The sequence below is a fragment of the Caretta caretta genome, chromosome 1 (genome assembly GCF_965140235.1).
Source record: "Caretta caretta isolate rCarCar2 chromosome 1, rCarCar1.hap1, whole genome shotgun sequence".
NCBI lineage: Eukaryota > Metazoa > Chordata > Testudines > Cheloniidae > Caretta > Caretta caretta.
In genome coordinates, this window is record NC_134206.1 from 94,177,101 (window position 1) to 94,190,201 (window position 13,101).

General features: G+C 44.2%; 1 protein-coding gene across 2 annotated transcripts in view; it reads left to right on the plus strand.

Moving 5' to 3' along the window:
• Window positions 1-712: 712 nt before the first annotated feature.
• The window catches only part of GPC5 (glypican 5), a 1,139,255-nt gene continuing 1,126,866 nt past the window's right edge, over window positions 713-13,101 (plus strand). Inside the window, exon 1 of one of the 2 annotated variants that reach the window (XM_075129298.1) lies at window positions 713-1,231. In XM_075129298.1, the coding sequence (XP_074985399.1) occupies window positions 1,078-1,231 (154 nt within the window). In that variant the 5' untranslated portion in view covers window positions 713-1,077. The remainder of the gene's footprint in view (window positions 1,232-13,101) is intronic. The other variant, XM_048853218.2, reaches the window with a different exon arrangement.

The window sequence follows — 13,101 nt, forward strand, 5'->3', positions numbered from 1 at the left end:
GTTCAGAGTGGGAAGGGAACCCTGTGAATCAGGGTTTAAAATAATGTATTTAATCATTCTCTGAACATTGAAATTTTGTGGGCATTTTCCTATTATCCCAGCTCCTGAGCAGAATCTGATTTTAAAAACGATCCGGTGTTCTATTTTAAACCAAAACCAACCATTTAAGCATATTTTTGTCTTTTTTGAACTGATTATAAATCTATGCTTACTACAAACAAGGAGGGTAGAGGAAAATACTTTTTTTTTTTTTTTTTTCAAATTCGTTTTCTTTGTGTATCTGACAGCATTGTGCTACACTGTCAACTCACTGTAGGCAAACAGCAAAAAAAAAAAAAAAAGACCCCCCATCCTTTTTTTTTTTAAATGGAAAGTGCGATTTGTAAATCCATAGCAATTGTCAGGGATCTTGGAACTATTTTTTTTCTTTCTAAAGCCTTAGGAGATTTCAGGTTGAAGGTGTCCTGTGAAGGGTGCTCTACATCCCAGTCTATAGGCAAATCTTTTAATCTTGAAGCCCTGCAACGAACTCCAACTAATGAAGCTGCTTCCATCGCTACAGGTGCGGGTGGAAATTGGAGGGCAGGCTTAACTCCCAAAGCTACTCCGAGGTCTGTGAGGCGGAATGGGAGTTGCACAGTACTGCAGCAATGAGGTTGTCTTGTTGGAGCAGGGCGTTTGGAGGGTGTTGCACCCTTATGCTGATGAGGTCAGTCGGGGGGCGGCGGTTTGCTGGGAAGGCGGGGCAGGCTGCAGTACTCTGGTTTCTTCTCTCTCCTGCAGCACAGAGGTGCCTGCTGTAGTAGCACCGGTCGGACCCGGTGCGAAGTCGAACGTGCTGCCTGTCTGACAGAGGCAGGGACCGCGGGCGGTTCCCTCCGCATCCCCGCGGCGGCGGCGCCAGGTGAAAGTAGCTGTGAGAAATTCTCCCCACGCTTCCTGCTGCTGCGGGCAGCTGTGGCTGCGGGCTCCCGAGTGGCAGCTGTTGCTGCGTGGCAGGGGACGGGCGGCTGCGGGGCAGGGGGCTCTTGGGGCAGAGTTTGTACAGTTGGCTGGAGGCTGCTGCGCTGCCCGGAGATGGGAAGGCAGAGCCTGCGCTCGGGCATCCTCCTGTTGGCGGCCCTGCTGTCTCTAAAAGGCGAGAAGCTGCCAAGCTGCGAGGACGCTCGGAAAGTTTTCCAGCTGCTGCAGATCGGCCCAGCCAAGGGGCTTCCGGAGACCCCGCAGGCAGGTAAGAGCGGGCTCCTCTCCGCAGGGCACCGCTGCAGGGCGTGCGCCGCCTTCCCCCGGGAGAGCCAGGGCTCCTGCACCCGGGAACGCAGCATTTCGGGGCAGTGTGAGGAGGGCTGGCAGCGGGCGAGGGGTCTGAACTGCATGGGGCGGGGTACCGGGCTGGCCCCTTTTCGGCCCGAGTGGGCGACTCTGCCTAGGGTGGTGGGTGTCAGGCGCAGGCAGGGCTGTGCTCCGCGCCTAGCAGGGCCCTGGTTGATTGAAGAATGCAGAGTTAGCAAAGCCCAGACTCCCTCAAGCAACTTCCTGCGGGCGGGCGGGCTCCTTCCATAGCGCTGCTGTCCTTACCCCCAAGCCCGCCCGGCCGCTCTCTGGAGGTTTTCTTTCTGCACGGCGGCGTCTTGGCTGCGGGAGGCTGGGAACCAGAGGGCAAAGCCGTGCGGGCAGGAGCAATGGTACGGTAGCGGTCCTGGACTGATGGCTGGCTCCTCTCGTCCTTTCCTCGGGCAGGTGGCGCCACCTTCTTCTTGGGGAAATGCTGAGCGAGGGATTCCCAAGCCCCAGCAAACCTGCTGCAGGTTTTGAAATGGTGTCACTACCTGTGGTTAGTCAGTGGGGCTAGTCTCAGGAGAAAACATGGGTGAACGATAGCGGTCAGCCTTCCACATGGGCCGCTTCTAGCCCAGGTTTGCCCAGCCTAACACTGCGGCGTGAATGGGGAGAGGGGTATGTAGGAGCTGACCCCTTGCTACATCGGGGATGGAGAAAACAATGCCAAGGAGAAACTATAAACATGGAACTCCTGGGTTTGACACCAAATTAGGGTGACTGTATTTCCCAGACTGAAAACAGATTATGGGGCTGGCCCATAGGGTGCCCTTTCTCTCCTCCTCCGCCATATGTGGCTGGCCCTGTGGGGCAATGCCCCAGCGCTGCTCGCCTGACCTCCCCCCAACATTCCTCCATGCCTCCCTAGGGGGGGTGTGCCCGGAATTTTTTTTTTGGGGTGGGGGACTGGGCATTTGTTCCCTTTGGAACAACTGATGATCAGGGACGTCCAGGACTAGACTTAAAAAAGGAACAAAATGGAACCTATAGTCACTCTGCACCAAATCCAAGTGAAGGGGCTTTTTCGTGGGAATGAGACTTTACAGGGCACCAACAACTTGGAAGGAGGGGAAAGGAACAAGAGAACTCCTTACTCCCCGAAACATCCCTTACTGGGGATGGATGGTGAAATGCCGTGATTACATGGGGGATCTGGCCCAAATTCAGCCATCAGGAGCCAGCCACTGATATAACTGCACTACTGAATACACCCAGTGTAGACTGGGGAAAATCACTGTGAGCCATGACTTGCATCTGTGCAACTCAAGCAATATCAGGGAGAATTAAGCTTTGTAAGTGCAAATAATAGGTAGTGGCTACCCAGCAATGGTAGGGCAAAGGTGGGGCAAATAAGTAAGGTGCTAGTTAACAGAGGTATCTGCAACTTTAAGTTAATACACTTGGTATTTGTATTACAAATGAAAATTCATGAGATTACTGTGATGAACTGAAATGACCCATCCTTGCAAATAAAAGTGGTGTGAGTATCTTTACTCAAGTGAATAGTTCCATTGATTTCAGTGGTACTACTCCCACAGGTAGAATTACTTACATATGCCAGTGTGTGCGGACTCAGGAACTTAGCCCAGGTCTACACTACGAGTTTAAGTCAAATTTAGCAGCCTTAGGTTGATTTAACCCTGCACCCGTCCACATGACTAAGCTATTTTTGTCGACTTAAAGGGCTCTTAAAATAGATTTTGGTACTCCTCCCCAACAAGGGGATTAGCGCTAAAATTGACATTGCTGAGTCGAATTTGGGGTAGTGTAGATGCAATTCAAAGGTATTGGCCTCCGGGAGCTATCCCAGAGTGCTCCATTGTGACCACTCTGGACAGCACTGTCAAGGTTCCTCCCCCACTCTGAACTCTAGGGTACAGATGTGGGGACCTGCATGAAAACCTCCTAAGCTTACTTTTACCAGCTTAGGTTAAAATTCCCCAAGGTACAAATTAATTTTATCCTTTGCCCTTGGAATATCCACTGCCACCACCAAACTCTAACTGGGTTTACTGGGAAACGTAGTTTGGACACATCTTTCCCCCCAAAATCCTTCCAACCCTTGCACCCCACTTCCTGGGAAAGGTTGGTAAAAATCCTCACCAATTTGCATAGGTGACCACAGACCCAAACCCTTGGATCTGAGAACAATGAAAAAGCATTCAGTTTTCCTACAAGAAGACTTTTAATAGAAGTAGAAGTAAATAGAAATAAAGGAATCACCTCTGTAAAATCAGGATGGTAGATACCTTACAGGGTAATTAGATTCAAAACATATAGAGAATCCCTCTAGGCAACACCTTAAGTTGCAAAAAAGACACACAGACAGGAATAGTCATTCTATTCAGCACAGTTCTTTTCTCAGCCATTCCTGTTCTATCCCTGGCAAAAGCAGTGTACAGACAGACACAGACACAGACCCTAGTTTCTCTCCCTCCTCCCAGCTTTTGAAAGAATCTTGTCTCCTCATTGGTCATTTTGGTCAGGTGCCAGCGAGGTTACCTTTAGCTTCTTAACCCTTCACAGGTGAGAGGATTTTCCTCTGGCCAGGAGGGATTTTAAAGGGGTTTACCCTTCCCTTTATATTTATGACAAGCACTTTCAACTCAGATGCACTAGTCAGGTACACAGGAAAAGCCCCGGGAGCTTTTGAATTTCATTTCCTGTTTGGCCAGCATGGCGAGCTCATTAGCACAGGTGACCATACAGTCCCCCAAAAGCGGGGGGAACTGGATCTGATCGCTGTATGGGGAGACGAATCCGGGCTATCAGAACTCCGTTCCAAAAGATGTAATGCCAATATATATGCCAAAATCTCCAAGGGCAGATGTGAGGTGTTTACAATGCTCACAACTGCAGCGGTGAGCGGAGCGGGCTCCCGCTTGCAGTGCTATGGCGTATGCGCGGGCAATCCAGGAAAAAGGGCAAGAAATGATTGTCTGCCATTGCTTTCACAGAGGGAGGGAGCAAGGGAATGGTCACTGACGACATGTACCCAAAACCACTGGCGGTTTCCTTGTCCATTATCTCAATTTTTTTTAATTAATAAAGAATTCATGGTTTCAAAACAATAGTTACTTGATTTTGAAGGAGGGAGGGTGGTTGGCTTACAGGGAATTAAAATCAACAAAGGGGGCAGGTTTGCATCAAGGAGAAACACACAACTGTCACACCGTAGCCTGGCCAGTCATGAAACTAGTTTTCAAAGTCTCTTTTGATACTCAGTGTGCCTTGCTGTGCTCTTCTAATCAGTGTCTGGCTGCTCAGAATCGGACGCCAGGCAATTTGCCTAAACCTCCCACCCGCCATAAATGTCCCCCCCTTACTCTCTCAGATATTATGGAGCACACAGCAAGCAGCAATAACAATGGGAATGTTGGTTGCGCTGGGGTCTGACCAACAACGCCAGTGAGCTTTTAAACATCCAAAGGCACATTCTACCATCATTCTGCACTTGCTCAGACTATAGTTGAACTGCTCCTTACTACTGTCCAGGCTTCATGAGCCATGGGAGCAAGGGGTAGGCGAAACTGCACGGTGCTGCCGGCTGGGAGAGCAGCCTGAGGCAGAAGCCTCCAGCTCGCAGGAGATCAGGATAGCAGAGTTGCAGCGGAAGCGGTGGAGCGAGCAAAACACCATTGATGAGGACGGCTAGCAGTCGTACTGCACCATCTGCTGCAGAGTTGCAGCGGAAGCAGTGGAGCCGTTCACCATTGATGTGAAGGCGCCCAGGAGCTGCTGCAGTGTGGCCAAGGCAAAAGAGCAGGAGCCCTGGAGCTGTTTCATGTGGAACGTGCGCCTGCAAGACTTCTTCACCAGTGACAAAGGACAGGAATATGATGCACCTAAAATCTAAAAAGACCTGCACATTTCCCAGAGTCACTACCCTTGATAACAGAATGTCAATGATTGCATTGGCTACTTGGATCACAGCAGCCCTCATAGTAGACTTGCCCACAACAGCAGTGGTGACGGTGAGCTGAGTGGGCTCCCGCTTGCAGTGCTATGGCATCTGTGCAGTTAACCCAGGAAAAAAGCCACGAAACTATTGTCTGCCTTTGCTTTCATGGAGGGAGGGAGAGAGGGAGGGGCGACTGACAACATGTACCCAAAACCACCCACGACAATGTTTTTGCCCCATCAGGCATTGGGAGCTCAACCCAGAATTCCAATGGGCAGTGGAGACTGCGGGAACTGTGGGATAGCTACCCACAAGTGCACCGCTCCGAAAGTCTACACTAGCCACGGTACTGTTGACGCACTCCGCCAACTTAATGAACTTAGTGGGGATGCACGCAATCGACTGTATAAAACTGCTTCTGAAAAATCGACTTCTAGAAAATCGACCTAATTTCATAGTGTAGACATACCCTTAGACATATGAAGATTGACCATCACGGGCACAGTCTCACAGGAAATGTTTTCTGTAAATGGGGAAGCTATGATTAAAAATTATCTTAAAACGGTGATAGTTTCTTCTTCTTCCCAGGCCTGGTCTACACCAGAAAGTTTTACCAGCATACTTATATCAGTTAAGGAGGGGGGGGGGGAGGGGGATCACATCCTTAACTTACATAGCAATGCTGGCAAAAGCCCTACTGTAGTTATACTGGCAAAAAACCCTCCTTTTGCTGATGTAACTTATTCTGTTTGGGGAAGTAGTTTAAGATATAGTTATATTGTCAAAAGGACTCTTTTGCCTATGTTAACTGCATATTTGCCAGGGGTATTTGCCAGTATAGTTCTTCAGGGGTATCTATATTGGCTAATCCTTTTAAGTGTAGGCAAGACCTAAGGGAACTTGTTTTCTCCTCCTTTACTGAAGAAATGAAGTTAGTGGTATGGTGTACCATAGACTTATGCCTAAAATCTCATTGTAATATTTAGTATTTTAATACTCAGATACAGATCGTTTGTAAACTATATTGATGGTAATATTAAGAATGGGCTAAGCCTGAAATATTTATGGAATTATAGTACTTTCATTTAAATCTTTGTTTCCACATTTCATAGGAAGCTTAAGTCACATTCTTTAAATCTCATTAGACAGTAAAAATGTCCTTAGCTACAGATTGTATTGTCAGAATGTAATGATCAAAAAGATGGACAGATCATTTGGAAGGACGTATTAGAGATGGGCTTGAACCAAATCCTAAAAGCTGAACAACTCTCCCTCTGGGGGAATTTGGATCTAGTTCCAAACCTTGTAGCTAGTGTGCATCTCTAGTGTTGCTTATTTAGTTAAATGTGAACAATGTCAGTTTTTTGAGATCTTATCAATTGTAGACTAAGTGATAGCTGTGGGTTGATAGGACAAAATGCCAAGAGAATAGAGACATAACTTTCACACTTTACACAGTGGGTTTTAGTCTTAATGTTGTAAGGTTCACTTTCTGGATAAGCAGTTAGGAATAGGCCTTTTGGTAAAGCTTTTCTGACAATATATAGAAATATGTTCAGTATATATTGCTTATTAGCTGTGTATTTTACTGTTATTAAGAACATTTTGAAGCATGTTTCACTGGATATTCTAGTATTGCAATAATAACAGTTTACAAAGTTATGGTTCAGATAACCTTTTGGATTAAAAATATAATGTTGATTCTCAGACCAATGGAGAATATTTCTAGAGAGTAGGGAGGGATGCTTAAAGGACCCTGAGTTAAGGGGGGTAAATCTTTCAAACGTAATGCACTTGTCAAATGCTTTGTGTATTTGGGTAACTCGGATGAATTAATTTTAAAATTCCTAAGGTGCCTTAGGCATTGGGCCTAATCTTGCATATACTTAAGCATGTGTGCAATTTTACTCTTGCGAGAAATTCTCATTGGGGCCTAGTCTGTAATGAAAGATAGTGACATGTTTCAAAATAACGAAAGTAAGAATCTGACAACTGCATATTGGAGATTTATATACACACACATATTGGGACAATCTTGTATTGGGACAGCTCATGTGCGTAGGCGTCATTTGCTGAGTAAGGATTGCAGAATTAGGCCTTGTATTTGGAGTGCCACACACTGAAAAAAATGCAGCTGCTCCTGCGTACACTCAAAAACAATGTAATTCAGTAAGTGAGCCTCTTTCATCCCTGGTATAACTGTGTTGTAGTCAGTGGAGTTACACCAAGGAAGAATTAGGGTCATTTTGTTCATTTCAGATCTGAGTGTGTGATCAGCGTGTTTTCCCCCTCTCTCCTTTTTAATAATAAAAACCAAACAACCCTTCCATGAAAGAGAACTATACTGATGTAAATTTCACTAAGTTTACTCAGTCTCCTTAACTATGATTTGCTCAATGATGCATAAGTCTGTGTTCAATCATTGTGTATCATATATTATAATAAAACACTTAAATACATATGTAAGGGGACTGTTGCCCCTTTACTAACAGTCAGTGGGGGTGTTTTAGTTGCTAGCTCCCAGTACTAAAAGGGGAAGGGTCTATGGGAAATCAGGACCCTGAGACTGACAGCCCCCAGGAACAATGGGGAGAGGCCAATGCTCCAGGTCAGCCTGAACGACAGGGCGGGCAGGCTAATCAGGGAGTCAGGAGGCCAGGGAGGTTCTGTCCTCCGTGTGAGCTGGATTTGCTTGGGTCAGACAGAGTGGAGCTGAGCTAAGGAGAAAGCAGGGGCCCAAGCTAAGCTGGGGGAGCAGAGCTGGGCCAGATCCAGAGGGACCAGAAAAGCAGCCCAGAGAGAGCAGACCCTGGCCTGGGAGCAGAGCTGCAGCCCCAAGGCCAGAGGCACAGCCCAGAGAGAGCAGACTTGCCCTGGGAGGAGACCTGCAGCAACCAGAGCCAGAGGGGCCAGAGAAGCAGCCCAGGGAGCTGGAGGCAGAGCAGCAGCAGCAGTGCAGAGACAGAGTGGTGGAGCTGGGGCTGGAACAGTCTGGACCTGGGTATGGTGAGCAGCTGGGGAGAGCGAGGGGGACCCTGGGCAGCGGGCCCAGCACAGAGAGACTCCTCAGCCAAGGGGCTCTGCAGGCCAGGCTTGGATTGTAACCCCGACAGGGCGGTGGCGATACTGGGAAGAAGGGTCCAACCACTTAGAGCCTGAGAGCGTGTGGCTACCACCAGAGCAAGTGTCCAACCCACAGCATCCCTACAGCACAGCTAGGGCTTGAGAAGAAGGCCTGGGACTTGCAAGGAACAGACTGTGAACTGCCCAGACGTTCTAGAGACACTGTTTGTGATGTTCCCTGCCACAGAGCGGGTTGATTGTTTCCTTTAACCTTTCCCATTTTTCCTTATTTTTTTTTATTTAATTATTGATTAAATAACTTGCATTTGCTTTAACTTGTATGTAATGGTCAGTGGGCCAGAGAAGTGCCCAGTGCAGAGAGAGTACCCCGGAGTGGGGACACCCTAGCCCCTGTCCTAGGTGACCACAGCAGGGTTGGGGGTTGAGCCCCCCAGGAATCCTGGGCCCAGCCTTGTTGGGGTTATGAGGACTCTGCCAGACAGGAGAGTGGAAGGGAAGTCCTCAAGGGCAGGGAGGCCACTGGGTAAAGGAAGTGGGAGCGAGGACTCAGATCCTTTCGCTAGCCCACTTCACCGGGGGGTAGTACAGAAGCCAGGAAAGTTCCCCACAAGAGTGGGACTATTCCCCTGCTTACACATAGCTCTCAGAACACTTCACATTTGCAGTCTGTGCTTGAACTCTTTGGCTATTTGCCTAATTTTCTTAATGGTAAAACTGTTGTAATTGTATTATCTTATTTTTCTGTAGTCTTAAAAGACCTTTCTTATGGTAGTTGAGGACTTCATACGATGATATACACTGAACTCAGTGTTAAGTGTAAAGAATAAGCACTTATTCCAGTTTTATACTAGCTGTCCCTCACCCCACCCACAAAATTTCCCCCAGCACTTCTTTATGTATTTTTAACAAAAAATCACTTTTTAAATAGTTCAATTACGAGTAACTGTAAACTAGATTCAACTCTGGTTCCCTGGTGCATGGTTCGAGGCTACAGTTGCAGAAGCATTTACTGTAATCCAGGTGCCTCCCTCTTGTGGAGAAAATGTTTCTGGTAGGGCAGGGAGACAGAAAACAAAATGGCAAATGCCTTCCAGGTTTAAAATGCTGAATTCTGTGGCATATTGAAAAGCTGCCATATTCCATGCTACCATGGAATCACAAAGTCCAGGGAGTCCTGACTGAGATGAATGGGGCAGTTCATATTTATTAGAGGTGTTGTTTCAAGCTCTCTGCAGAGTCACGCAGGAATCATTACATTGGTTATGCTCAGTTCACCTTCTGAAGTTATCTGTGCAATCACAGATATAACTAAAAAAAGAGAGAACTGCTGAGATTGAACAATACAGTTATTCTGTGCCAAGTGGTGAATTCCATGGCAAACTCCTTTGCTACAGAACTGTGTAATATATGGGATGCTAATAATAGGCAAATGGATAAATGAGGCAGGCAATGTAAAGATATGTACTTGCAGTGATGCTGTTCAATCAGTAGAAGACTTTTTGTGGTATATGCAAAGCTCCAGAAAAGATGGAAGCCAGCTTGTTTTATGCCTATTGTGCAGGGTAGATTTGATTTAAATCATGATTTAAATCACTAGTCAAGAAGACTTGACTTAATCATGGATTTCTACATAGAAGTGCATTCTTGTTGATTGTAATAACCTTAATACATATTCTTCACAACTCAGATGTAGGTTTCATTTTTAGAAGGTACACACTTTAAACATTTTTAAAGTGATTTATTTTGAAAACTTTTCAGATTAGTTTTACAGCTCTATCAGAAAATGAATGATTGTTTGGTTATTTCATTTGCCAAAAGTAATTGAAGCAGATAGTTCACCTCCCAATGACTTCATAAATATCTCCAATTCAACAGGTTAATCATTAATATTTGGAGGATTTTCTTGACATGCTGTACTAGGAGGAGAACATCCAATGAAGTGAGCTGTAGCTCACGAAAGCTTATGCTCAAGTAAATGTGTTAGTCTCTAAGGTGCCACAAGTACTCCTTTTCTTATTACCAGACATTTAAATTGTTTTATTTAACGTTATGTATTCTGGATTTTTTTCTTCAACAGCGAACATATAATATTTTAACAAAGCAATGAATTATTGAATTTAGTTAAACATTCAAGCTTTTTAAATTCAGGTTTCTTTTTGTTAAAATTGTTTAACTAAAATAGTTTAAAAACCAAAACCAAAAATTAAATTGACTGTCAGCCAGGTCAACATTCAAAACTTAAAATATTGGCTTCTGCAGCTAACTCAGTTGTTTTCACCTTCATTTTCCTGTTTGTTCATAATCTGGAAAAGGAAAAACAAGCTTTCCTGCTTTTTCAGGTTCCAAATGATTTCTCAATTTGAAATGAATTAGTCCAAAGGAAGAAAATATTCTTTCTACATCGGCAGAAGAAGCTATTGCTGTTAAAAGTGAGATTATCGCATCAACAGTCTCTGAATCCAAGTGCTTAAGTGACTTCCACTAGTTCACTGGTGTGACTTTCTTTAAAACATCATCAGCAAACATATATTTCTTGAATGGTTCATCCTTAGCTCTGAAGTTTATTATAGTTGGCATTATGGAGGGATGGTTGCTGGATGTCCATGTCATAGCCAACTCCTCTTCTTCAGCAGTTAAGGTTTGATCTTGGTACCTAGTATTGAGAATGTTTGCAAGAAAATGAACTGGAGATAGTGCTTGTCCCATTTGTTTTTTAATGCTTGTAATTTAACTCTGTCATTGCATATTTCTCTTTTTAAGATCTCACTCAGTTCCTTCCAAATTTCAACAGCATCACCAATAAAACAAGCTATTTCACAGCATCACCAATAAAACAAGCTATATTTTGTTCAAGGCTACAGGAATAGGCTTCAGGGTACTCAGCATGTGTTCAACATTGCTTTTAAGCCCAATGTTGAGAACTTTGACTGTGACAGTGCCATCTATTTTTTTCACAATTTTGTTAAATAATTTCTTCTCATCTTGGATACTTTGCAGCGTTGTTTGTGACCAAGCTGTGTACTAGACATTTGAATTTTTTTTACTGTTTGTTATAGCTTTTTTCTGCTGCTACTTGTAAGTATTTTGCTGTGTGTACATTTCCTGATGTATCAATTGTTTCTGTAAGGAAGACATTCCCTTCTTTTGTTGTCACACAAGCACATACAACAGGATCATTGTGGACATTGCTCCATCCATCAAGACTCAGGTTAACAACTTTACCCTCTAGTACTGCTCAATTTCTTTTGCACACTGCTCAATTTCTCTTTCACACACTTTATCCAGCAATTTGCCTGTGACATCTGCTCTGTTGGGTGGACTGTATTCTGGTCTTAATTTCTGAACCATGTTAATGAAGTGTGGGTTCTCAATTATACAGAGCGGAGAATTTGTTGTATAAACAAACCAGGCAATTTTTTCATCAATTGCCTCTTTTTCTAATCTGCTGGTTCTTATCACAAACTTATCTGTGGTTGTTTCTGGATGATGGAGATTTTTTTTCTTTTTGCTACAGGTGATATAATACTGTGGCTATGTGACATACATGATGTGACTGAAACACTATCACTGGCAGATAACTCTGAAACTATAGAAAATGATGGTGACCTTGAAGGTGGATAGTCTTCGGAATCCTGTATGTTCAGGATGGATTCTCCTAAACAAAATAAGTCAATGCAGTTATTTAATTATTACCACCATATTGCTCATTTAGTATAACTCATTGCATTCTCTGACACTATTACTTTAAAGGTGAAACTGTTAAAGGAAGATCTTCCTATTTCATCTATTTATTTTTTATCACAACTGCATCTAAAATGATAGTACCATAGAGTAACAACTATATTTTTTGCTCAAACATGAGAATTCAAGAATAGGTCAGAAGGAAGACAGGCAGTCCTTAAGAAAGAAGTATGAAATAAATAAAGTTTACCAACCTGAAGATCCTGCATGTTCAGACATGTTTCTTTCATCATCTTCAACACAGCTTCCTCCTGAGTAGGAACACTTCTCACAATGTTTTATTTGGGCAATCAGGCCTTGCATTTCTTTGTTGCACTGTTTGTATTTTGCACGCTTGCCTGTTTTACCCACAGGTAGAGGAACTTCATTAATATATTCCCAAACTGGCTCTCTTTTACGGCCTGCTTCCATTATAGGTTTTCCCTTCTAGTGAGAGAATGGTATGGTAGATCTCAAATCAATGAAGGCTACACTCAGAAAGGCCTGAAGACTTCCGGAATATGCTGCTCAAACAGTTTCACTTTTGTTTCTACTGCCTATCCCTCTCTTCTCACATTTGTCTCCAGACTGCTTCTCCTTGTCCAGATCTATTCCGCCCCCAACAATCTTCTATTCACTGAACTTTTTGAAACTTTTATAGAGAGGTAAGGGATTGACTCTGTGTACACAAATTTGCAGAGGGACAATAGGATTGAGGTCTGTTATTTCCCACCTCTAGATATTATTTTTGCTGTTAACAAGCACGTTATCGCTGGAGACACAAATCCACAGTTTGAGAACTGCAAAACTAAGCATCTCTGATGGTATCTTCTAGACTGAGCACTGAGTCCCATATTGTAGATAGAAAGATTACCTAAATAATCTATACAGAAGCCCCTGGAACCCCATAAAATTGGGTCCCTAATCCATGAACTATTGGAACTCATTTACAAAAGTTTTCTTAAACATTACATGACTCTATTGTCTCATACTATAGAATTGGAATTTATAATCCCTATTCAATGATGAGATATCTTTGAGCTGTAATGTATCTTAAT